General features: G+C 51.4%; 1 protein-coding gene across 6 annotated transcripts in view; it reads left to right on the plus strand.

The window, feature by feature from the left end:
* Positions 1-22,531, plus strand: part of LOC144724264 (tyrosine-protein kinase ABL1-like) — a 44,876-nt gene extending 22,345 nt beyond the window's left edge. For 2 of the 6 annotated variants that reach the window (XM_078603243.1, XM_078603246.1), the window contains exons 2-11: positions 5,672-5,848; positions 6,453-6,748; positions 8,328-8,600; positions 10,795-10,879; positions 11,347-11,524; positions 12,471-12,655; positions 13,445-13,597; positions 14,070-14,159; positions 14,648-14,803; positions 15,067-22,531. In XM_078603243.1, the coding sequence (XP_078459369.1) occupies positions 5,672-5,848; positions 6,453-6,748; positions 8,328-8,600; positions 10,795-10,879; positions 11,347-11,524; positions 12,471-12,655; positions 13,445-13,597; positions 14,070-14,159; positions 14,648-14,803; positions 15,067-16,796 (3,323 nt within the window). In that variant the 3' untranslated portion in view covers positions 16,797-22,531. Of the gene's footprint in view, positions 1-4; positions 4,600-5,671; positions 5,849-6,452; positions 6,749-8,327; positions 8,601-10,794; positions 10,880-11,346; positions 11,525-12,470; positions 12,656-13,444; positions 13,598-14,069; positions 14,160-14,647; positions 14,804-15,066 lie in introns of those variants that run through there. The other 4 variants (XM_078603245.1, XM_078603247.1, XM_078603241.1 and 1 more) reach the window with 3 other exon arrangements.
* The last annotated feature ends 3,906 nt before the right edge of the window (positions 22,532-26,437 follow it).

Below are 26,437 nucleotides of genomic sequence, written 5' to 3' on the forward strand. Positions count from 1 at the left end.
AGATTATATTTTGTTTGGTACTTGAACATGACTGCCGACGTAGTGACTTAATATTTAATCGTAATTGTTGTTCACTGTCAAACGCTTGTGTATATTCAGAGCTAACCTCTAGCTTACAGCACCCTCACAACTTGTCAATGATGAAGTTCGGCAAGCAAAACTAAACTGGCAAGGAAGCACGTCGGGGGGAACGCCTTTCGTTCGGCAGCAGCTGTAAGCTCGCACATTTTGCACGTGTTCTTCGCTGCCACCTCGAGGGCTCTGCTTTTGTCTTAAAACTTTCGTGACTGCAGAAATTAATATTCTTGGTTCTTTCGGTAAAGTCACGTAGACCGCTTGTGTTGCGATCGAAACGTCGTGGGTTTTTTGCTTTTATTATTTTCAATGTATTACTTTTAATTGTATAAAAAAACAAAATTATATTTACGTGACTTTACCAAAAGAACCAAGAATATAGGGCTCTGCTTATCGCTCATGTTTATATTTCTCAACGCCGCCACCACCGATATCGAGCAGAAGTGGGAGGGGAGGACCGAGCGTTGCTCAGGGCCTTGTGATGCGTGACTCCGTCCGTCGTCAGCCTCCCTCGCCCCTCCAATTCTGTGACTAAGCCCCGTTGACGAAGCAAGTTTCATTTTTGCGCAACGCCTAATATGGCCGTGTCCTCTCCTCATTGGACGATGCCGATAAGCGGCCTGGGCCACTTATCACTTGGTGGCATGTCTATCGAGTGTCTAGCTTGTTGCGACTGCACCCTGGGACCCACGGGGCTAGGGTGCTGGCGGGGGGGGGGGGTGTCCAGGTGCCGGGTTATAGAGGGCCTGGCTTGGTTCATTGCATCAGAGTCAATGCCAACCATGCTATGCCATTGGTATCGTTCGTATTGTATCGTGTGGCATGGTACACCCATACAAATCCACTAGCAGCACAGCAGGTGGGATTCCAAAGACCAAGATGAGATGTTAACTACCTTGCCTTTTATACAGGAGGTCGTGGGTTCGATCCCGGTCCTGACACCTATATATTTGGGGTTTGCGTGTCTCTTTATCTCTCTCCCCTTTGTCGCTTGGATTTTTCTCCGGGCCCTCTGGGGTTTTTCCTGCACATTTAGAAACATGCGTTTTCAGTGTTTAGGCTGCTATAAATTTCCACATGATAAGCAAATTTGTTGTGCTATCATTTGTGGCCAAGTTGTTTCTGAAAAAGACCGATATAACTCAGTGGGCCTTGCCTGGTATAAGAAAATAGTTTAGTATCCCCCCCCCCCCCCGCGATTCGATGAATTTCCCCAATTCGCTTTAGCAGATTATGAATTGATGGTTTATCTCCACGTTCCTAAAATGTAACGTTCGCGATTCATGAGCATGTGAATCGATTATAATCGAATCGATTATTTACCGCCCGTGCAAATTGCATGCATATTTACAAGTATGTGCTCATGTTACATTTAGGCCACTGAATCAATACAGCGTCATACGAACAGGATACAATCTTAGAAGAAACAATGCGAATTAGGAGGTACAAGAATTTTACCCAAAAAATCATTGAAATTATTCTTGGAACAAATAATGTTTGCGGGATAGCCATCAATCTTTACGATCCTCATCCGCACCTCCGATTCACATGGTTGGCCACGTACGGTGCGAAAGAAGTTCTACATACATACGTACACACGTTGTCTTTATATCTAGGACACGATTGCAAAACAGACTAAATTTTTCCAATGAGATTTTCACCTCGTTCTAGGCGATTTCATCGATTTGGCTTTACCGAACGGAATTCCCTCTCGGACGGATTGCCGGCAGCGTCTGTCCGCTCCGGGAGTGCTGCGTTGGCCCATGAATGAATATCTTTGTCGAACTCGACTCCTCGTGTATCGACCCCCCTCCGCCGCCTCCTGCCCCCCTCCTCCACCCTCGCCACTCCCCCGTTTCACACAACCGCCGTTCTGTGAAAGCAAACTTCACTGCGGAGATTCCATTCGGATGAAATAAATGTGGAAAAAATAAAAAATGCTCTCTTGACACCACTATGTGATGGTGAGCCATGCTATTTCCCGCCAAGCAAAAACTGATTTATTTGGGGCCGGCGTTGGGGTCGTTGCTGAGCAAGTGGCGGGGCACGCGTGTGTTTTGTGTGACCGCGCTCGATTTGTCGGGGAGAATCATGCGAAACAAGGGAGGCGGGGGGGGGGGTCGCGTAGGTGCCGAGCGGTGTTTAAAGTTGCTCAAGCAAGAGTGGACGTCTAACACGATTTGGCTTTCGTGTTCGGTAACATGACTTGTCAATGGTGGGTAATTGTGTTTCGCTCGCCACGCTGAAAAGACCGGACGCTTGTGTGTTTGTGTGCAATTTGAGTGGGACACTTGTGTGTATGCGTCGGTGACGTCATGTGGGTGGGTTGATGTGTGCGTGTGTCTGTCTTTGTGTGGGGTTAGTTGGCACAGTAGAGGGCACAGGTGGTGCATCGGCCAGTCATCTGTTGGTCAACCCATGGCACCTGGCTCTGTCCCGTGACCTCCTGCCAGCGGGCGTTCGACACTTCACATGGCCTTAACGTGCACATAGCCTGGCACAAGTGCTGTTGTGATGTTGCCGGCACTTAGTGGCGAATGGCAGTTGTTATTGTATGTGTGGATAGTGGTAGTTTAGTGGTTCGCGTGCTGTGCTACGAACCCAGCCACCCAAGTTCGATTTTCGCTCACGGCCTACACCAGTGACGATTATATATCTGAACTGGTCCTGGGCCTCCCCTAGGACCACTCGGCTTCAAATGAGTACCTGGTGTAGTGTGTAAACATCACCACTGGGAAGACAAAGGCGGTTGGGCATGATGATGGCCACCGACCCCGTCGTGTGCCATGCCGGCCTTTATAGGTGCTCGCTAACAGCACTTGCCCCAAACAGTCTGTTCAGGCTATACGGAATATCTTTATTTTTGTGTGCCGTGTGAGAGCGATGGTGCAGTGCTAGCTCACTGCTCTGCGAACCCAACGATGTGAGTTTAATATCCAGCCATGGCTGTAACTTCGGTGGCAAGTGACATCACAACCAGTCCCGTGCTGCCAGCTCGATCGAATCGGACTCCCTTGTTTGAAACCAAAAATGTTATGGCATAAAGCCCTTCATTCTTGCACCGCTACTGAACTCGCCAGCCAAAAACATTAAGTTCCCAAAGCAAAGCAGCAAAATACCAAAACGGCTATCTCGCACGGTAAACATAAAACATGCCATTGGAAAACAAAAACTGGCGGCTGCGTTCAAGAGTTCGTCAACGTTGACGTCACGATGCTTGCACGTGTGATGGTGAGCGTGGGCGTTAAACGACGCGTGTCCGTGCGCGCGTGTTCCCCGGGAGGGAATGGTTTGTGCGGGGAGCGGCCGACTCGATGCTGCGCGCTCCGGCATGCGATGACACCGACGCGCGCGCCCGCAACGCCGCCACTGCCGCCGCCGAGACCAGGGACGGGCGAGGCGCGCCAGCCAGCGAGATGTGGCCTCAGTGCACCTAGCCTGGCGTGGTTGGCTACGTACCGTGGCTACGCACGGTGCGAAAGAAATTCAACATACATGCAACAAACTTGAGAACAAAAAGCAGTTCTAAAGAAATTAGTTTTCAATCTAGATTTAAAAGTGCCTAGCTCCAGTGACTTCCTACATGAGACTCTGGTGTGGTATGTAACCATCGGCACTGGAGAGACCAAGGCGGCCAGGCTTGGTGTTAGGTACACCAACGCCTTTGCGTACTGTTCCGGCCTTAATAGGTGCTCGCAAGCAACAGTTGCCAATATAATTGTGCAACTGACCCTCGGTTTCTATATGCAGAATGAAGTTTCCCCGAATGGATATTTTGCGTTCACCCTCTTTTTGTCCATTACCAACTCGACGTCTGCCCATTGAGTAGGAGGCTTTTTATTTCCTTGTGACCCTGGAAAGGCTGGTTTGCGCACAGGAGTCATTTCCACGTGGTGAGAAAATAAACGTCTAATACAGTCCATTCGGCAAGGTGGAGTGAATAATGTCACAGCTTCCGAGTGAAACTTTCAAGGAGAATTTCCCTGCGCGGGTTGACTTGCCGAACGCCGCAAGCTGCGATGATTTGTGGAACTCTGCAAGCTGCAGTGTGGCCCTGCGGTTTGGTTTAGGGTGGAGTGGGCGGGCGTGGGTAGGTCTAATTTTTTTCATAAACCACGAGCACGGCGGTGTTGTCCCGGTTGCCGTGGAAAAAGTCCCACATCTGTTGCCGTCCCTGGCCAGCGTCCGACGGGCGTACCGCCGGAAGGTGGGGGGGGGTTGGACGTTAGCTGAGTGAGCTGTTAGGTATTCGAGGGATGCGAGCGAGCTCACTCGCTCCATTCGTGTCACGCCGCTACGCTCTCCTGCGAGCCCGCGCGCGCGCCCGCCCGCCCGCGCCTCCGTTGGAACTCTGTCGAGCGGAGCTCGCGCTGGGAATGAGGTTAAGGCAGCGGCTACTCCTACCGCTGCCGTCTTGCTACGCAAAAGCCAAGCTGGAGTCGAACTACTTTAAGAAACTGTTTCGGAAAAAGTCGAGCGCCTATCAGGTTTCGCCGGTGGCCTCGAGGAAAAGAAGGAAAGAAGGTAACAAAAATAGCGTCGCGGAAAGTAATATTGCTTAGTGTCGAGTTTGAACGCAGCTACCGGGCGTGTTGTCTGTAAAGTCAATTACCGAATTGGTAATTAATGCTGCTATTTAAGAGAAAATGTACAATTAAGCTGACATTTTAGCATTTATTTTGTTTAATTTACACCATGTCTTGTTTTATTGTCTTTTCATATCTTACGTACACTTTAGTTCATTCACGGATTCTAGATGTAACACGAGTGTATCACCCCCATATAGTCGCTGCAATCGTAAATAATAAATCGATTCTCGCTCACCCGATCTATGTATCTGGAGTGTAATAATTCATTTCAGTCTACGAATTGATGCATCGTTCATCATCATCTTCAGCCGCATGAAGGCCCTCCAAGTCGTAGCCATGTCTCACGAACTTGCGATGCAACAGTCCATCCTGTTTTCAGACGGATCGTTACACGGCTAATGCGGTACAGTAGGTGGGCAAACTCCTTGCTGTACTGTCGCCTATGACCGGGGATTCGTTTTTCTCTGAATATTTTCCAGGTCACCGGTAGGCAGGAGTGAGCACGTGACTAGTTGCCACAACACCATTGGAACCTCATTTGCCAGTAAAAAATATGATAATTGGTTTTTTACCCTTCTATCTGGCAACAAAACTGACACCTTTTTTTACAAGGAGTGATGTTTGCATAGACCACAATACCTGCAGTCATAATGTAAAAAAAACATAACTCTGTTAATGTATGCACTGTCCTTGAAGTTGATTGGTCCACACCCGAGACAGCTTTCCTTAGAGCCTAGTCTCACATGGGTTGGACCAGATGACGCCAAAAGGCGCACACAACTCAGAGCGAGAGGTGGTGGTGTGCAGGATGAGGAAGTTTGTTTTCCTGGATCGCTGACACGGACAGACCCGGTTGACATGGAGTCGCATTGTGACTCGCACCCAATGCTACGGCGCCTCCTTCGGCCCTCAAACCGTCATCGGCGAGTTACGATTCCCCCCTCCCCCGTGTCTCACGCCGCGTTTTCACTGTGGCCCCCCGACCCCCTTGCGTTCTCTTCCGCCAGAAGCCCTGCACCGGCCCGGCGACGGGGATGGAGACGGCCCGAGCCTCCGGGAGGCCGTGCGCTGGAACTCCAAGGAGAACCTCCTCTCCGTCCCCGGGGACCCCGACGACACAAACCTCTTCGTGGCGCTCTACGACTTCGTGGCGAGCGGCGACAACACGCTCAGCATCACCAAAGGTCTCGGAGAACTGACTTTGTGTGTTTTCGTTTGTTGTTGTTTCCCCGCACCTCCCATTTGGCACGGTTGGCTACGTACGGTGCGAAGTAAGTTCAACATACATTCAAGGGTCCGAGTCAGATCCCAAGCAAGGACAGGAGTGCGTTTGGTATTTACGCCGTTTCTACAGTGCAGGGTGCTTTCAAATTGTATGTATCGCCTGTCGTGATTTCACATGCATTAAGCGTGGCGTATGTAACACTAACCAACATGGGTTTTCCTTTGGAACTATTTAATTAGCGTTACGAAAGTGGAAAGGTTACTGATAGGGCAAAATGCATTAACATATTTGCAAATAGTCTTTATTGGTCTGGCTTACATGTCCAAAATATCGACAACGCTTTTATGAAGATGACCAGTTTTCGTTCTCCCAAGTCCCAAATAGCTACGCGACTTTGCGCAAAGGTTTTGTTTACCTTGGACGATCTTTACGAGAGTTATCATGTCCCTTTCGTTACTGGCGGACAGACAGCGATAGCGAAAAAAAACACAAAGGGAAGTGTCAAAAACACACGTCCTCATTCCCATCTTCGCTCTCTCCTGACTCCTGGCCTCCCCCTGCAGGCGAGAAGCTGCGCGTGCTCGGCTACAACCAGAACGGCGAGTGGTGCGAGGTGCACTCGCGCAACGGCCAGGGCTGGGTGCCCAGCAACTACATCACGCCCGTCAACAGCCTGGAGAAGCACTCGTGGTACCACGGCCCCATCTCGCGCAACGCCGCCGAGTACCTGCTCAGCAGCGGCATCAACGGCTCCTTCCTGCTGCGCGAGTCCGAGAGCAGCCCCGGGCAGCTGTCCATCTCGCTGCGCTGCGAGGGGCGCGTCTACCACTACCGCATCAACACGGCGAGCGACGGCAAGGTGAGGCCGCCACTACCACCACCACAACCACGACCACCCCCACCACCACGACCACGACCACTACCACGACCACCCCCGCGACCACCCCCGCTACCACCCCCGCGACCACCACCACCACGTCCACCACGACCATCACCACCACCACTACCATCACCACTACCATCACCACATCGACACGGCCAGCTATGGCAAAGTGGGACACCTACCACAATCGCACCGCGACAGTTATACACGCAGTGTGGTGATGTCGCGTGCGCGACATGCAAGGCATGCTGCAAGGACCCACCTTATGATCGCAGTCGCACCTTTTGCTGTTCATTAATCAACTCGTGTGTATTGTACTCCTCTTCGGGGAGTGCTGCACTAACACATCAAATGTATACCACACCTCCGCACTAATGTTACCCGACACGACCCCCCCCCCCCCGATACTGGCTGTGGGAACGCAAATTTGTGAACGCACGTTTACGGTCAAACAAGTTCAGAGTCTGCAGAGTGGCGCGAGAGGCATTCGGCGTTCTTAGCCTTGGGTCAAACTCCCGGAGTCGGCGTTACTTTTCAATCCACACTCAAGGAAGGGAGGGGTGGGGAGGTGGGGGTGGAATTTCACTGCAGTGTGGTAGCTCGAATTTGTATTGACTTTATAATGTTAAGATGTATAACAGTGCAAAGCCATGGAAACGTCAATATGAATGTGGCTGCTGCTGTTGCTGCTAGGAGGTAGCCTGCTATGTCATTTGTTGCACAGAGCAGCTGCAGGAGCGGGGCTTTCAATTAGTTGGGCGCGGGGTGAGAGAGGAATTCCGCGGGTTGGAGGCTCGTCGTGGCTTGTCTCAAGACACGCGGTGCAGACCTGCAGCCGTGGGCTGGTGTGCGAATGTGTGAACTGGCCGGTCATAGGCTCCGAGCAAGGGACGGCATGCCTTGCTGGCAGTATCGTCAAATTGCTCATTTCTCAGCTGGATGATTTGTTTTTTGATATTCTGCCGGGCGTGATGGCGCACGCCTGTAATTCAGTACTGTGGTGGGTAGGGTTGGTGCATGTACACGCCGACTTGTGACACTCGGAAAGCCGCTAGGCTGTGACGTGCCTGTGAGGTGGCAGTACAGCAAGTGGGTTCATAAACCCATCTGTGTGGACCTCTGAGCCTCATCTTGACTTGTGGGTTCCCCACCCCGCTTATCTTAGTGTTCTTCAAAGCAAAGTGCAACTCTGCTGAAAATTTTATTTGGCCAAACTTTGCAATGCAAGGTAATATCCTGCACTGTATAAAAATAACTATATCAATGGAAATGTTTGGAAACTTTTGCAGTGCAATTTTTATTTTCATCAATAGTAAAATAGTGGCTTCAAGAGAATTGCATAGAACCGAGCGTCAAGATCCTTTTCCATGCGTGCATGTATTATCGCATTTATTAGACGTGGATGTGCACACGTGCGCCTGCGGATGAGTCAGATCCCAAGCAAGGACAGGAGTGCTTTTGGTATTTACGCCGTTTCTACAGTGCAGGGCGCTTTCAACTTGTGTGTATCGCCTGTAGTGATTCCCCCCCCCTCTGCACCTCTCCACCTCCGCAGTACTTCGTGAGCTCGGAGAGCCGCTTCAGCACGCTGGCCGAGCTGGTGCACCACCACTCGAGCGTGGCGGACGGCCTCATCGTGCCGCTGCACTACCCGGCGCCCAAGCGCACCAAGCCGACGGTGTACGGCGTGTCGCCCACGTACGACCGCTGGGAGATCGAGCGCACAGACATCACCATGAAGCACAAGCTCGGCGGAGGGCAGTACGGGGAGGTCTACGAGGGCCTCTGGAAGAAGTACAGCCGCACCGTGGCAGTCAAGACTCTCAAGGTGAGGGAGGCGGAGCATGGGGGGGGGGGGGGGATTGAATTATTACAGGAATAGCTTCTTCCGGGTCACCGGTAGACAGGGAGTTTGTTTACCCAGGAAAGCCTCATTGAGTCTCAAAGTATATTTTTCAGAAGGGTCTTGCCAAATGTCCAAGTAGGGTATGACGATTGCTCCCTGTAATCCCAATTTAGTAACTTGTGGGTCATTTTTGTAAATGTGGACCGTGATGACTGCACACTACGGCCTACTACTTGCGAAAGAAGTATTGGGGGACTTTACGGCTCCTACGCCTGCAGTGACAAACCTGGGACAGCTGCCGGATTCAAACTGTGAACCACTGCAGCAAGTGTTAAACACACTCCCACTAGATCAGTCACTGCCCCTAGGTGGCACTGGTAAATGGCGGTGGCACTGGTAGAAGGCTTTGCTAAGCTCTGCTCAGCACAATAAGTAGTCATAATAATGATCTACAGTTCTCTCTGCTGGACGGCTGCTTGGTTGAAGGTCTCGCCACATCTCCACTTTGGTCAAGGGGGTGAGGTTTGACCATATTTCACCACGCATTGGTCATTACGAGTTGGTGAAGGGGGGAGTGCTGTTCAGATATCACTCGCCCCTGACAGCCGTGGTCGGGAATTGAAAGCGAGGCGCTAAGTATGTCCGTCCAGATAAGCCAAAATTATTGGGTCAAAGGCCAAATTTGTTTTCTTTGAAATGTCTACACCGTTTGCATTAATTGTGGCAGGCTTTTATATGACATCTCATTGGCTGAAATTGTGGCATTTTTTAGGAAGTGTCCAACGGACGTATAGATTTGTGACCGATCCATAAACGACTAACGATCTTGACTTGCCTAGGAATTAGCTCCTGCAGTCTTCACCCTTTCGTATGGTGTTTGGTGACTAACTGTGGTTTGGCAAGTGTACCGTTTTTATACCCACACCTCTCCTTTTCAAAAGAGAGATTGTCTGAACTTGGCTCCGCTTTCTAAACAGAGCATGTGTGTTATTCATTCCATTCATTCTTTCGGTACAGCGAGACTGTTGGGGGCAAGTGCTGTTTTCGCGAGCACCTATTAGCAGCTCGTAACGTGAAGGAGACTTAGCGACGGTTTCAGCACCGCGCCCCCAACTGTCTTCATCTCTGCGCTGCTGCTGTTGACATGGCCCCCGACTGAGTCATTTTAATCTGTGTCGGCTTGCGGAAGGCCCCATGTATGGCAGATAAGTCATATCCGCTGACACATTGGTCACAGCGATTTGCGAGGGTATTGCTGCCTCTTATCCTCGCTCGTAGACGGTGTCGCATTGGTGTGTACATCTGAATCGCGATGGCGGTGTCAACAGCGCAACCGTGCAGTTTTGTTTCCTTAGTCTGACAGGAGTGCGACTAAATTACACGGAATGCGCCCAGACTTGTCAGACCTTGGAAGTTAAGCAGGGTTGAGCCAGGATAATTTTGGGATTGGTAACCACCATGCACATCAGTTTATTATTGCCTACTGCGGTACTACTTGATGGCCAGCAGAGGAGACGTTTGTAGCCAAACCCATTGGTTGTACCAACCCTGTGCCGTTCACATCTGTGCCCCCAATCGTGTCACCAAACACCCCCCCCCCCACTGACCAGCATGGTGAAGCTTGGTCAAAGAACCTCCATGACCCACACCCAGGGCATGGAGGGGGGGGCACCTTCAGCCAGCCCTGGATTGACAATGGGGCTTTACATGGTACACTTAAATGCATCGCAACTAGGCTTGAAAGCATTTAAACCATTCTCTGCGCGCCCATTGGAGGTGCACGATAACGCTTGTCAAGGTGGTGCGTTGTGAGGGCGCCTGTATAGTTGTGTTGCTGTTGGGAGCAGCAGAGACTCTGCGGGTTCCTTCCTTTCAAGGTGAGCAGCAATGATCACGATAGTGGAGCTAAAAATATATTTATACTTAGGATGTAACTGGTATTGGCCAAACACATTCCAATGCTGAAAAATCACCTGCATATTACTCAACTGTAATCTACATAAGCAATCATCGTGCCACCCCCCCCCCCCCCTACTGCCAAAACTTGGCGGGGACCTTCCAGAGAATGAGTTTGGTCACTTCACAGAGTTTCCTGGGCAAACGAGCACAAGACGGTAATTGACGAGGTCGGTACCACGCATCCACCTCGAACACTGCGTGTTTTTGTTTTGCTCAGGAGGACACGATGGAGGTGGAGGAGTTCCTGAAGGAAGCGGCCATGATGAAGGAGATCAAACACCCCAACTTGGTGCAGCTGCTCGGTGAGCAATGTGACGATTCCCGCTCGGGATCCAGTGTTTAAAAATGTGACTACGACGGGACGACCTTCACTACCACCACCATCATCGCGCTCGCCTCTACCAGAACATCACCTTTAAACCTTAACAATGAGAGTCTTTGCGGCGAGACACCTCCGAGTGCTTTAAACGCGATAACTGCTTTGTGTGTTTAGTTTGTTGTCCCTCCCCTGCACCTCCGATTAGCACGGTTGGCTACTTGCGTATTATACGAACCACAGCCATCGCGACCCACCACGGCACGTGGTTTGCATGAACTCCAATCTCGCCCGACCACATGCAAATAATGTATTTGAAACGCTGGACGTGGGAAATGATCGGTAAACATGCAAAGTGGCGGGACGAGTGGAGTCAGTGCGTCCCCGGGCGCTTGCGTTTCTCCCCGCTGACGCTTGTGCGCACGCTTGCTCCTGTGACGCGTGTGCACGCAGGCGTGTGCACGCGGGAACCGCCCTTCTACATCGTCACGGAGTTCATGACGCACGGGAACCTGCTCGACTACCTGCGCGAGTGCAACCGCGACGAGGTGACGGCCGTGGTGCTGCTCCACATGGCCACGCAGATCTCCTCTGCCATGGAGTACCTGGAGAAGAAGAACTTCATTCACAGGTAGGCGAGGGCCGTGATTGGCCAATGAAAGGGGGAAAGGGAGGGCACATTTCCAAAACGTAATCCCGTGTGTGTTGTGAGACGAAGTCTCCTGATAGTTCTCCCTATAGCACATTTGTGCAACCCCCCCCACCCCCACCTGCCTGCCCGTGCCATAGACCGGCCCACAGAAGTGGATATGAAAGAACTACTTTCAAGTGACCACTTATTCTGCACAGTACGGGCCAGCGCTTTCCTTCCTCTCCTGTCACTTAGAATGAAGTTCATAGCCAGGTTGTCAAATGCTTATTTTTCATTCTCAGAGCTGAAATTTAGGCAAATTTGGTGTTGAGACAATTTAAATGTGGTGGCAGGGTGGGAGTGGGAGTTAGTTGTGCATTCAAATCTGTGACTAGGCTGAGGCCAGCAAACTTACTCCACTTGAGAACCCGCTTCAAAAAAATATAATTAAAAACAAAAATCGCAGGCAGCGCCTACTTTCAAACATTAGGATCACAGCTGCTGCCAGCTCCGCATCCGACCGCCTAGAGAAACGTGGCCACTTCCAGCCCCAACAACAACAACAACAACCGCCATTCACCACTAAGTGGCGGTGACGTCACCACGACGCTTATGCCAGGCCATGTGCACCCTGAGGCCACGTGAAGTGTCGAACGCCTGCTGGCAGGAGGTCACGGGGCAGACCCAGGTGCCACGGGTCGACTGACCGAGATGACCGAGATGACTGGCTGATGCACCACCTGTGCCCCCTACTGTGCCAACTTGCTGTGCTTTAGCCACCCGGCGCTCCGCTCGTTGTTGTGAGCGTCGCTCCTCCGCCCTCCGTTGTTGTTGGAGGGCGACTGCCTCCAACTGCCCAGCCCCTCCCCTACTACCACCACCATCGTCGTCACCACCACCACGCCACTGAAACCCGGCGTGTCCTCGTCTCTCGTGTCCATCGCAGGGACCTGGCGGCGAGGAACTGCCTCGTGGCTGAGAGCCACATGGTGAAGGTGGCCGACTTCGGGCTGAGCCGGCTCATGACGGGCGACACCTACACGGCTCGCGCCGGCGCCAAGTTCCCCATCAAGTGGACGGCGCCCGAGAGCCTGGCCTACAACAAGTTCTCCATCAAGTCCGACGTGTGGGGTGGGTTGTCATAGCATGTATAGATGTCTTGGTTTTTTCGGTAAAGTCACGCAGAAGGGAAATAATAAAATAATAAAAATAAAACATAAAATAATTCTCAGACAGCGCTGTCTTCCCGACAGACCTGTTCTTCACCTGAGGACGGCTGCTTGCGTTGTGGCCGAGACGTCGTGAGAATTATTTTATTTTGTTTAATTTTTATTATTTTATTATTTCCCTTCTACGTGACTTTACCGAAAGAACCTAGAAGATGAATCCCTGCAGTCACGAAAGCTTTAAATCGAAATGTATATATGTGTTGAGCTTCTTTTGCATCCTACGTAGCCAACCCTGCTAAAATCGGAGGTGTGGGAAAGAATTTATATTTAGCGGTTAAGGCCGCCAGCATTTGTTGCCGTCCATTCTCTTAAGTTTTAATGCGGCTGAAGCTGTCGGAACATCGATTGCGCTCCGTCAGGAAATGTTGCTGCGAGCGGCGTGCGATTCTCCTCCGGGAATTACATCTCTGTGTGCATGCCTCCCTGCGTTTGTTCCACGAGTGAGAATCGACCTACAGCTTGCACCACCAGCAAATATCTGATCGGATCTTGGAACCTCCAGCAGGTTGACTCGGCCCGAATAAGTTTTTGGTGCGGAGCGCGAACATCGATGCTTGTGCCACCATTCCCTAATACGCGCGCAGTGCGAGTGTTTACAGCCACTATTAGACGTCCCTCAACAGTTTAAAAGGCACTCAGCAATGGATCTGTCTTTGTGTCTCTTTCCGTCTGTGCACCCGTCCTTGATCAGCCTTCGGAGTGCTCCTGTGGGAGATCGCCACCTACGGCATGTCCCCCTACCCTGGCGTCGACCTCTCCCAGGTCTACGAGCGGCTGGAGCGCGGATACCGCATGGAGCAACCCGAGGGTTGTCCACCCCGCGTCTACCAGCTCATGCAAGCCTGTGAGCACACCCCCCCTATCCCCCCCACACCGTGCTTACAAGCGGTACAGGAGGGAATGTGTTGGTGTATGGGGGGGGAAGGTTTGGCAGAACTTTCGGAATGATTCAGTTTGAACAAAAACACGAAAAGTTGTTGTTGAGCAGGAGCTTGCCCAATAGAAAACCAGGGCACTGATGAACCCCCTGTCCATACGATAACTTATGACCTTGATCCACGATGGTTTAAAAACTGCAGTGAAATGTATTTCATCAAAATGATTGGTTGCACGACTGTCAGATAACTAATGGTCCACTCATGTGCAGTTTGATCGGAGGTGACGCCATCTTAATATCTCTGTTGCTGTTAGCGACAAGGTTTGGTTAGAAGTAGGTCCCGTGACAAACGTCACTCAAGTGCTGGATCTTTATTGTTTCACTTGCTGGGCTAGAGTTGGTTGTAGCAGGTGGGTGAGCCTTATTTTGTGTGTGGTAGGCTGGCAGTGGAACGCAGCAGACCGGCCATCCTTTGCTGAGATTCACCAGACATTCGAGACCATGTTCCATGACTCCAGCATCTCAGAAGGTACAGTGTTTTTTTCTTCTTCTTAATTTCGTGTACTTGCCGATGACCACAATTCGCACCCGGATTTGTCACATCTCTGAAGCCAAAGCAGCATTGAGGTTGGGTGGGGTGGCCACCTTGCGTAACAGGTAATAAGATGTGAAGCTAAGCCTTTGGTAGAAGGCAGTGCAGTAACATCAGTCGGGTCATACTTCTGTGCTGCTGTGTACGCACCATACCTTCAAAGCCACACTTTCCAGCGTGGTCAAATAAGCCTCAAATTGGCGCATGCGCAGCAATCCCCACATCTAGCAGTAGATTGCCCAGAGGGCGGTGAATGTACATGGAGGTACACAGTCCTCCTGACCTGGCATTAACCTTCCTAATCCGTCCAGCCAAAAATCAAAGCACGAATAATTCTCGGGACTTTTGCGCGCTGTGAGAACAAGTGGGTATTGCGCGGACGTCGTGCGATTAACCTCACCCTTGTGAACCGCCGTGGCGCGCAGAGGTGGAGAAGGAGCTGGGGAGGAACGGATCGTCGTGCATGCAGGCACCCAAGCTGCCTGCCAAGAAGGGGTCCATCAGGAGGCCGCCCGAACGTGGAGACGCCGGCGCGACGCTTGGCACCTCTGTGGCGTCGTCGGAGACCATCCCCAAACGAGGTACCACCACCACGAGAGCAGCACCAACTGCCCCCCCCTTCCCCCACACCACCCAAGCTCTTACATAGAACCTTGAACTATAAGATGCTTTAACTCTTCTAAAAATGCGATGTCAACGTCCGTGGGAAGGGAGTTTCGCAGCAATTGTGCGATCTACCTAGTCACCTCCACAGTGCCCCCGACAGACGACGCGTGCGCCCACGTCACGGCTACGTAACGCTAACGCGTTGTCTGTGCCGTGTCGTCCCGCCCTGCCCGAGCAGACCCCGCCTGCTTCAGTTCGCCGCAGCTGCCGCGGAAGATGCGCGACGTCCTGAGCAGTGGAAGTGGTGGCGGCAGCGCGGCCACAATGGGCGGGGCGACCCTGGACGACTCCGACGTCCATGGCGGGGGCTTCCCGCCGTCGTCAACCGCCGCCTCCTCTTTCTTCCTGCCGTCCTTCAAGGCCAAGAAGAAGAAGACGGCGCCGGCTCCTCCCAGGCGCAGCAGCTCATTCCGTGACGCGGACGGCCAGCCGGAAAGGGCCGAGGAGAACGGCAGCTTCGGGCCGCTCTGCTCGTCTGAGGAATTCCTGGACGCGCGCGCCACGTTCTCGCGCGGTGACGCCAGGGAGAAGGAGAACCGGCTCGCGCCAGTCTCTCCGTTCTGCACTCTGCGGCCGCTACCCAAGGCCTCGCCACACGGCAAGGCACGGCACAATGTGGTTCAGCAACAACTGCAGCAGCGTTTGGAGAAGCAACAACAGCAGCAGCAGCAACAACAACAGCAGCAAGCGGTCGCGACTTTATCACTCGACCGTTTTTCCAGATCTTCATCCATGTCGTTCTCCAACGAGGGTGGGTCGGGCGACATGGAGCGCAAGTGTCACACGCTGCCGCTGGACGGCCAGCGGGAGCGAGCACCGGGCGTGGGTGGCGCCAGGGCCTCCGACAGCGCGGAGAGCACGGTCCAGCCGGTCAAGAAGTGCAGGGACCTGGCCGAGAGGCTGGCGCTCTTCAGCCGAGGTCCTCTGCAGAAGCAGAGAAGCCAAGACAACGGGGAGAATGGCATGTTCAGGGACGGGGAGGCCAGCGCTGCCGGGACGACGCCCAAAGTGACGCGCAAGCAGCCGGGCGTGCAGTTGAAGCAACCGCGCGTGGGCGACGAGGCCACGGGGAAACCCCAGCCGGGCGGCGTCGCGAGGGCTGGAGGGGGCCTCACCAGCAATACGTTTCCTGGTGCCGTCCGCCTCCTGCCCACCTCGGAGCCCCTGCAGAGGAAGGCCAGGCCGCCTGCAGAAAAGTCTCCGCCGCACACAGACCGGGAGAAAGCGCAGCCATTGGGGCCCCAGCACAAAGCAAAGCCGTCCCACCCGCCGCCCCCGCCGCCCCTGGCGGCCACCAAACCTGTCGGCAAGCCGCCAGCCAGTCCTGGCGGTGAAGGCCAAACCGCGGGCGAGAGCTCGGGCGCTGCCCCTGTCAAACCCAGGTCGCCCCAGCGCGCGGACGCTGCGGGCGACGCCTCGGGCGACGGTGGTGGGAAAAAGCCGCTGATGCCGCCGGGCACCAAACCGACGCTCCCGTTAAAACCGCCCGGGACGTCGGTGGCTGGAGAGCAGCAGACGTCGCTCGTGACCCTGCGCAGGACTGCAAGGCCGCCCGAGAAGCGCTCGCCCAGCCCGGACGCTGGCGACGCCACCCTGGTGCCGCTCGCCAGCAGCAAGGAGGGAGTCGTCGAGTGCCTGGACGGCCTGCAGAGGTCGCTGTCCACCGGCGCGACCCAAGCGCAGGCGGTGTTAGAGGCCGGGCAGAAGCTGTCGGAACGGTGCCGCCTGTACGCGGACTCGGCGCAGCCTGCAAGGAAGTTTGCACTTTTGACCGCATTGGGCAAGCTGGAGAGCGGCCTGCGTGAGCTGCAGGGCGGTGGTGGTGGTGGTGTGGGTGGTACGGGCTCACAGGCTCTCACAAGCTTGTTAGCTTGCACCAAGGAAATTCGGGACATTGTGAACAGGTAGCTGGTTGTGTGCATTGTACTTTTATACAAATGTGTTTCGGGTCCCTGCACAATTGCAGCTGTAAGATTGAGCCAATGGCTTTGCGAGTGAGCAAGCTTTCTCTTAAACCTCCAAGTGGCCCCAAAGAACATGCCCGTTGGGCCATCTGCCTGCCCCCCAAGAGCCATCACTGCAGGTGACCATCTGCGCGAGCCACGGCACCGCTGCCATGGGTGGCGCAAATCCATGGTTGTGAAAGCCATCGTGTCCACAGCAGCAGCAGAAGAAAATTCGGTACAAGTGCGAGAGCCTCCACGCGGCGATTTGTTGGTACTTGATGTACGCGGTGCGAGCAAAAATTGTGCCCTGCTATTTGCAATTGTCGTGGCTGTACCAAATTAGTTTGTTTTTCTCTTTCAAACTGTTGACGCGAATGCTTCCCGTGGAACGCACTGCAATGCGAGCAGCAGCCCAGCGAGCGCGGCTACCAACGCGCCGGGGATGGGCAGCTGTGCCTAGCATTGACTCGAGAAGACAGGTGAAGGGCAGCGTGATGCTGACGTGTACCACGTATCCTCTTTTGTGGTCCTACACGTGAATGCGACCCTGCGGCATTCCCAGAAATAACGGCAAGCCTATGGAACACTGCGGGCGTGTGTGCGTTTGCGAGCGAGACGAGCATGCGTGTTTTAATGCCTGGGTTCGTCCCAGCTCTGTGGTGTGCGTGGTGTACTGTGATGCTTGGGGTGTGCTCTGCCAAAAACAAATTCGGAAGATGTTACATTTTGTAAGCGCGCGTCCTTGGTACATTGGAAAGAGAACGCAGCGATTTGGGACCTCGGTCGTGGAAAAACCTGCTGGGTACAAAGTTGCCTTTCGACAAAGGAAACAAAAGAAACAAATACAATGATAGGTACTGAACACTGCCTGTTGTGCAGACGGCACATCCTTGGTGTGCCATCTTCCTTGGTTCACTCCTGCAAGATCGGGTTAGCTGGCCGGCGCTTTCCAGACTGTACAGCAGGCGTAGAATGCTTTGCTCCACATACGAATTAATAGGGGCGTCCCCTCTACACTGAGTAGGCCCTGTGCATTTAACACAATACAAAACATTAACGCAGTGCCAAGCTTTAGCAAGCTTTTGGACCGTGCTCATTTGCCCTTAGTGGTCATATAACCAAGGGGTGGAAATCCCTCATTCCCTGTGACAAGGCCTCGTCCATCCTTCACACAGAAACTTCCCAGGTGGTATTTATCTGTCGGACACTGCCACCCCTAGGGTATGGATAATGGGCTGTGGCACAAAGCGGATACTGTAGTTGTGATTATAAGCACATGGACACTGAATACCTTATGGTGGGTAGACTGGTATACAAGTCACACCTGCACATGCCAACTAGGGAACAGATCTGTCACAATGCTTGGCTGGATAAAGGCAAAACCCAAACAACATAAGCTGTGTCCTGGGCTATCCCACAAATGTATACTTCATTATGGAGAGGAAACTTGTTTCGGTGACTTATGGTGCTCTACCCTAGCCAGTCATGAGGTTATTGCAGTCCGATGTCCGTAATTTTTTTTTTACGTGCCGACACTGCAGTGACACATTACTGGTTTCTATGGTGGCGCGTTATTGTTACCGGAGACCGCCCCAGTCCCCCATGGGGGTGATTTGACAATATTTCGCCATGCTATAGATACCTGCCAAGACAAGATCAATTACTGCGCAGGTGTTTAGTCCGGTTTTGTACCTACCGCGGCGTGTTAGCCGGCACCATGTCAGTCGTCTTGCTCCGAGCACTTTCAGGAACTGCAGAAGTTTCGGTCCACCTGGTCAGGAGCTTCTTTCATTCTGAACACCGAAGCGACAAACACATCGGAGAGCGACAAGCAATTTTGGCTGCGCCGTGCACAACGGAGGTCGGTAGGGGTGGTGGTGGTGGGGGGTGTAGTCTTGCCCGCTTAGCAGTCAGCCTACGGAGTAGCGTTTTTTTGCGTTGGCGCAATGGTTTTGCTGGGAGACGCCAATAGCCATGCACGGGGGCGGCGTCGGGAGCGGCGCTGCCGTCTCCACCCCGTACTCAGGTACCCGTGAACTGTGCTCGCCGTTTTGTCTCCGTGCCAGTTCTGTCCCGCAGTATGTGACTCGTGGTATTTTTGTTGTTGTCGTCGTTTCGAAGTCCTTGAGCTGCCTTGCCTTTTAAAAATGACAACGTAATAATTAAGTACTTATAATCCCTTAATCTATGTTGAGCCTAAATGCGTTCGTAAACCTGTTGTGGGGCCCGAGCCCTCTGTTGCATCTCTGCAGCCTTGTGCCCTAATGGCTGAAAGCGAAATTAAAAGTACATTTTTAATTAACAAAGAGCCATTAGCCGTTTCCATTGGTGGCGCCCGAGCCACTGGTGACATTTCTGCATCCACATGGCAGCTGCCAGCATCCCCATGGAACAACCAATGTTGACCTCCCACAAAACATTACCTATTTTAACCCCAAGGAAGCATGATGGGTTGAATCGACCCCCGGACCTTGGATCTAAACTGCGACCTTCTGAACGCAAGAGCAGATTACTCTCCCGAGCGCCGCACGGCTGGATTGATGCAACACCGGTTGAGGATTTGGTGAGCTTTGGTCCGCTAAGCCCCAATGTGGTAATTCTGTTGTCTTCCTCGTTTTTTGGCGTTGCCCAGTGGCAATTTGTCTCAGAACCGCTTCCTGTGTCTGAAGAACGACGGTGCCTTGGGCAGGTGTACACTCAGCGCAGCTGTGGAAGAGGTTTCGCTATGGACATTCAGTTGGCAAATACCACAAGTCTGGGATAATGTTACGAGTAACCCTTGATTAACAGCTTCAGGTTAATGGTATTAATTATGGTTAGCCTTGGGTTAGATTTAAGATCGCGTGGGTAATTAACGCAACGGGATAATATTAAACTCCGATATATCTTTCAGAAAGTAATTGGGCGATTTGGAAATATCCATGTTGAAGGTCATTGGCGTCAAATAGTGTCTTATGGAAGACTTAAGTGTTATTCAATCAACCTAAAGTGCATACTTAAAGACCAACACATATCGTTTCGTCTGGGGTTTATACAGCCAATACAACTCTTGCCATCGTGCAAACATCCACGCCGGCGCTGTTTGTGCAACTAATAGCCGTTTAAAAAAAAAATTACTCGGAACCCATGCAATGAACCCTGCCGACGTGAACCTAGCGTGGTACGTTTTGTATGCACCCTTTGTTGACAGTAGAGCTGGACTATCCAATCATCGAGCCATTATCAGTTATAGAGACTCTGCTCTGCTAAAAAAAATCTGGAGAAAAAAAACCATGCAGATATTTGGGCAGGGGTGGGGAAAGTCTCAACCTACGGTCATGACGTGCGCTACTGGACGGAAGGTGATGGGCGGCAGGGTCTTGTGGTGTTGTCGGAATCGGCCTCTTCTTCATGTTGGATGTGGATTCGCGTGGGGTTTCCCCTGTGGCTTGCGCTACTTGTAAAGGACTCCGAGTAATCGACTGCACAAAATGTTGTATTATATAAATACACACGCACGGTCCCACAGATCGAGTTGAAAGCAAATACAAGCACAGCGCGCGTGCATTGTTGTGAAGCCAAAGGTAAATAGCACAGCCTACTAGTTGTTCCATAGCCCCATTGCAGGGCCAAAACACATTTTCCTTTAAATAAATAAATACGAGGCAGTACCCATCAATAAAATTGGTCGTCTTACAAAGTCACATATTACGCGTACAGCCCTATGTCAATCCAGGGCCCCCTCCCCCTTACGCCTTTTGGGTTATGGGGTTTATTTGATCATACTTCACCACGCTGCTAAATGCAGAGTGGAAGTGTTGGGGAGCATTACCATGACAGCATGCTATAGTGCAACGTATGTTGCTGTGCTGCCCTCTGCTGACAGCCTATAACTTGCGGTGCCCTGCAGCATCACTGAACACCACCTAAGTTCTCTGGCTTACCCCGGACTTGAGTTAATTTGGAGGGCCATCTTTGTAGTCAAAATTCTGCATTTGTTTTTGCGCCTTGTAGCCAATTTCAGACGCGGCGGTGTGGCGGTTGGCAGTGCCAGTCTGATCTCCAGGCGCGGCAGCTCAAACTGTGGCGCAATTATCTTCAATTCCTCTTCCCATGTCCACCCAGAAGCATAAAAAAGTGTGTACATGAGTCAATTAGTGGGTGAAGTGTAGGTACTCGCCTCTTCCAAGATATCTGGTCAGCGTGGAAGAGTAGGCCAAAATATACTCCAGGGAGGGGGCTTCTTTAGGACTCCCTTTGGCGGAGGCCTTCCCACCAGCGGTGGTGGCATTTGCAGGTCTGCGCCTTTAGGGAGCGAGTTTGGATTTTCACGACACCACAAGTTTACTCAGTGTTGACTGCAGCTCCCCACTTTGTGATGTTTAAGAGGAAAGCACACGTTTGAATCTGCTCCGTCTACTTCACGTACATTTGCTTTGATCCTTGTTTGTAGCCTAATGATATGTCCTAATTAATTCGTCTTTGCGGGTTGTGTATTATACATGTTGTTTTTTAGTGTGAGTGATAGCGCTAACTTAAACGTTTGGTATGGTTTACAATTCATCGTTACTAAAGTGTATGATTGAGAGCGCGTGGCGATCATTCGATTGTGTCGAGGGATTGTTGTGCAAGTGAAACTGCTGGTACGCGTCAGTGTTAGTGTGATGGAAGAGTTGTTGCCCTCGCTGCCACGTCTACGGAGGCTTGGATTTCATTCCTTTTGGTCAACACGAGTTTGCATATCCCACCTCCAATATGCCACTTATATTTCGCCCTGCGGTAACCATTGTGGGTTTAACAATAGACAATGATAGACATTGTTAGCCAAGCCATGCATGCGGAATTATGCATGTAAGAATCTGCTTTTCAATTCCTCATACTGGATAGCTCCAATGATGCACAATACTTTTTTCTGCAGGTGCGACAGATTGAGGACCCCTCCATTACTTGCAGCTATATTACTGCCACCAAGTAGCAAAGCACTTGTGCCAGGCTAGGTGCACTTAAAGGCCACATGAAGCTCACCCATAGGAGTTCACAGGACAGACCTAGATGTCCATAGGACTTCACAGGACAAATCTAGATGTTTTGGGTTAACCAATTTGTCATTACCTGGTACACACCCAAATATGGCCAAGGTCATATACTGTATACTTAAAATTCATGACTTGTATAGGTTATATTGCATATGTGAACACGTCAAAAAAATGTGGTACGTTGTGCATTTAAAGTAAAGATACACACACCCCAGTGCCATTCAGTGTATTAGACCATACTTGCTGCATCAGCCAATACCACCATACCGTGCACCACACTGCCTGGCCAGGAGTTGAACCCAGGTCCACCGTGTGATTGAACCACTGCTCCCCATTACATTACACATGCACACCCACGGCACCACATGCAAGTCCCAATGAACAAATTAATTGAATCTGTACCCGTGGAAGAAATCCAACGTTCCCGAGACGTATGCATCTTGGACATCCCGACCTTCCCAATTACCCTCTCCGATCCACATTTCAACCCCAAACCTCCAGGGTGCAGTTCCTAGTGCGTTTGCGCGAGAGTATTATATTGTACGGACTGCACTCCCTTCCCGCACTGCACCCCACAGCAGCCTTACTAAGGTCGCCCGGATATGTCCTCCGGGCGAGCCGCGTGTCGCCGCCCCCTGTTCCTTCTGCCAGTGTACATATAAATTAAACTACGCGGAAAGTCCACCCGGTCTCTGCGCGCTCCTGTGTCATTCATTATCGGCGGCGATGGCTGAACAAATAAAAGCAAGTCTGTCATTGTGGAATGTTTCGCCGTTGTCTGCCGGCGAAGTCGCCGTTAAACCAAAAAAAAGCGATTGTTGGCTCAATGGGCTTTACCTGGGAAGTAAATCTCTTGAGTTCATAGGCCAGAGGGGGGACAATTGTTGGTGCCAACGGTCCCGCGGTTGCAGGATTGATTGCCGAGGGTGATGAAAGTGAATGACTTGACCCACGGCCCCATCGAACCCGGTGGGGGTTTTTTTTTCTCCCGGGGTTTTAAGGGTAAAGCTGTGGCTTTAAAAATGGTAGAAAAAAAACATGCCGGGCGATAACAATATAATTACGATGATACCCAACAACAAACCCATCAAGCAATGCTACACAGTGACATGTTCCATAGCAAGTTATTCTACCAAGCTTGCATTTTGCAACTCCCCAATCGTAACAAGTCGTAGTTTACGCCGCCTCCACACCTTAACACGATCACATTTGCCCAGAGTGTACAACTTCAAAACAAGGCCCCACGGTAAGAGGTCACAGGTCAACTCAGACCCTGTGGCCTATGCACTTTCCAGACGAGCCACGGAATCGTGGCCCTCTGGCCACGTGCGTGTACGCGGACAAGAATAAGAATAGCTGCCACGAATAGATCTGCGCACAGAAGGCAAAGATCGCTCCGTCCAGCCTCAACGGGCCACTGTTGGGGCAAGTGCTGCTAGCGGGCACCGGCGAAGGCCGTCACGGCCGGTGGCTAACACCACACTCGGCCACCGCCTTCGTCTCGCACGTGGCGACGTTTACACCGCACCAAGTACAGTACTCATTTGAGGCCGAGTCAACCTAGGGGAGGCCCAAAACCGATTCGGATTATTGTTACTGGCCGTGAGCGGGAATCGAACTCGGGTCATCGGGTTCCTGCATAGGTGTGGGGGAGGGGGGTTCGCTTTGTCCCTTAGGAATCGGGGGTTGTATTTAATGGAGGTATTTTCTAATCTTAAATGGTACACGACTGAAAATTCTACATGAGGCCTCCTTTGCCAGTACCATAAAATATAATAGGGGTTATCCCCTTTTTTCTGACGACAAAACCAAAACATTTTGCAAGGAATCATGTTTACATTAACCTCAATACTTGCAGTAAGAATGCAAACAAAAAACGACACTGATAATGTATGCATTGTCCTTGAAACTGATTGGTCCACACCAGAGACAGCTTTCCTTAGAGCCGAGTCTCACACGGTGTTCGACCAGCTGACGCCAAAAGTACGCCTTTTGACGTCATCTGGTCCTTGCAAAAGGTTTCAGTTTTGTCGCAAAAAAGAAAGGGGGAAAAAATTCACCCGTAAAAACTAAGTTTTTCACTATAAATCCTTTATATGCGTGTTCAATGGGCCACAACCCAGCCCACATTGGTCTTTGAAACGGGCGGCTAGAGTCCTCTCGTCCTCTGGCTTGAGATGGCTGCCACCTATGGGTGAGATGATTGCCTGCCGCCATTAAGCAATTGGTAATTAAATATATATATATATATATTTTACCTAAAAAGTGTACAATTTTGGAAAAAAAAATTTCACGAAAAGAAATTGTCACGCACAACGAGTCTGTGTGCAAAATGTCAGCTCGATTGGATCACGGGAAGTGGGTTAAAAACGACAGAAAGATTTGCACAGTCGTAAGCACGCAAGCAAGTGAACTTAATATAAAGGATTTAAAAACCCCTATTATTACCGAATTATTTAAGTGTCCAGTTGAGGCGGGGGGGGGGGCGTTGCACACCCCCCCCCCCCCCCCCGCAAAATCCGCCTAAGTGTTCCGAAGCACAGTGTGCTTCAACAGGATACAATGAATCCGCGACAGAATGAACGATACATTTTCTTCATGTTTCAGGCTCATGAACATAACATTGAACACTGGAACGGGATCCAATGCTCGGTTAAACGGGACTAGACCGATCATTAAACGATACAAAGCTCGATCCATGCTCGAACACAGAGGCAACACGGATTCATCCTATCCCGTTCCAGCGCCAACCGCTGCACCACCGCTCCCTGAGGTCTGCGCACCGCGGCCCCCACGGATACAGCCTCGCATGCCGCTCCTCGTGAAGTCCCCCCCATTCACCCCTCCCCCCCCATCTACCATCCCCCCCCATCTACCCCCCCCCTCCCCATCTACACTCCCCCATTCACCCTCCCCCATCTACCACCCCATCCCCCTCCTGGCAGGCGACACAACAAACCCAATAATTTACACACACAAAACACGAAACTTCCCAAACGGCAGCATCATATTTCACGCGTAACATTTACACAAATGGTATGCTACAATTATTTGTTTCAAGTTACAGGATTACACGCAATGTGAACGATGTATAGTTCTTAAATTAGTTTAACGTGAGCTAGCGACTCCCAGCCAACCCAATTACAAATGTGTAATCATACTGCGGAGTACATTTCACAATTTACTTGAAACTCTCCTGCAATCCTCAATGTTCGCCAGCGTCACGCGATTTTTTTGTTCATTTTATTTAAAGCGCCATTAAATGCGCGCACTCGAGAATGGCCTCCAAATCTGAACCCGTTGAGCCCGCACGTACCTCGTTCAGGCGCGGCGTTCTTCATTTGCGAGACCCGCGGGCCACGGACGATCCCTGGTGGCCTCTAGTGCGGCTCCCTCCCTCCTCGACAAGACACAATGTGAAAACAACCCCCCCCCATCCCCACCACCAATCATCGTGCTGAAAAACCCCACTGGGTTTCAAATACGTGGCGGTTCCTCACACACTGGCGATGTCTTATCGGCGAAAGCGGGGGCCCCTCTCTGAAATGTCGTGATGAACGCTGCTGCTAGGCCAAGCCTGCATCGAGAAGAGGGGTGGGTGAAAGGGGCTTCAAGACGGAACACGCTGGGCCTAGCACAGCTGCGTAGCGCACTGAAAGCCTCGCCTTTATATGCAGACAGTGTCATAGGTGCTACCAGCCCTTCCCCCCCCCCACCCACATTCAATCAATTGAGGTGCCTACCCATGCTCTCCTTATTACGCATCGAATATAGAGCAATGGTTTGGGAGGAGTAAAACGAGTCCGACCATTATGTTATCCATCGTGGCCCACTTAATTTGGAAAGGAAAAAATATATCTGCGATCAAGAAGGAGGGCTATTGCCCGAAACGTCGCCGATTTACGCGTATTATTTTCGAAGGCCACATTGTTGTGATGGGTTTTTTGTTGTTGCTGAAACTGGAAGAACCTGAAAACTGTCCAACTCTGCGGCAGATGTGGCCGGACCACCTCGCTTGTGAATCCAGATCCATTTCAAGTCTGATAAACGTTTAAGTTACGTTACTTACCGTACTTGCCAGTATACGTTGTAAAAATGAGTTGCGATTAAAATAACGTTGTTTAAAATAATAACGGCGCAGAGCTGCTGTTGAAGGGTCAAACACTAAAACGCAATCTGAAGTAAATTTTCCAAAATATGTTGAAAAGTGGAATGAAATAACACCGATAGCAAAATTTGGAACGGAAACAAATCGAGGTTCAGATGTTTTTGGACCGGGCCACATCTATGCTAAAACACTGATATCACCAAAATATCTTTGTTTTGCCCACTCCTATTGTGGACGCATTCTACACAGATATCAGTAGCTCGCCGCAACACGACACGGAACCTGCCAGCGAGCATTCGACAACTGTGAAAAAGAGCTTGATGGCTCATCGGATTTCTCCAGTATAATAAATACATGTTCTGATTCTGACTTCACGTGCACCTAGCCTGGTACAAGCGCTTAAGTGATGCCACTTTCACAACAACACTCTCACTCACCTACCTACTCATTCTCTCACTCACTCACCTACTCATTTTCTAA

Source organism: Lampetra planeri, chromosome 20 (genome assembly GCF_965212315.1).
Source record: "Lampetra planeri chromosome 20, kcLamPlan1.2.h2, whole genome shotgun sequence".
NCBI lineage: Eukaryota > Metazoa > Chordata > Hyperoartia > Petromyzontiformes > Petromyzontidae > Lampetra > Lampetra planeri.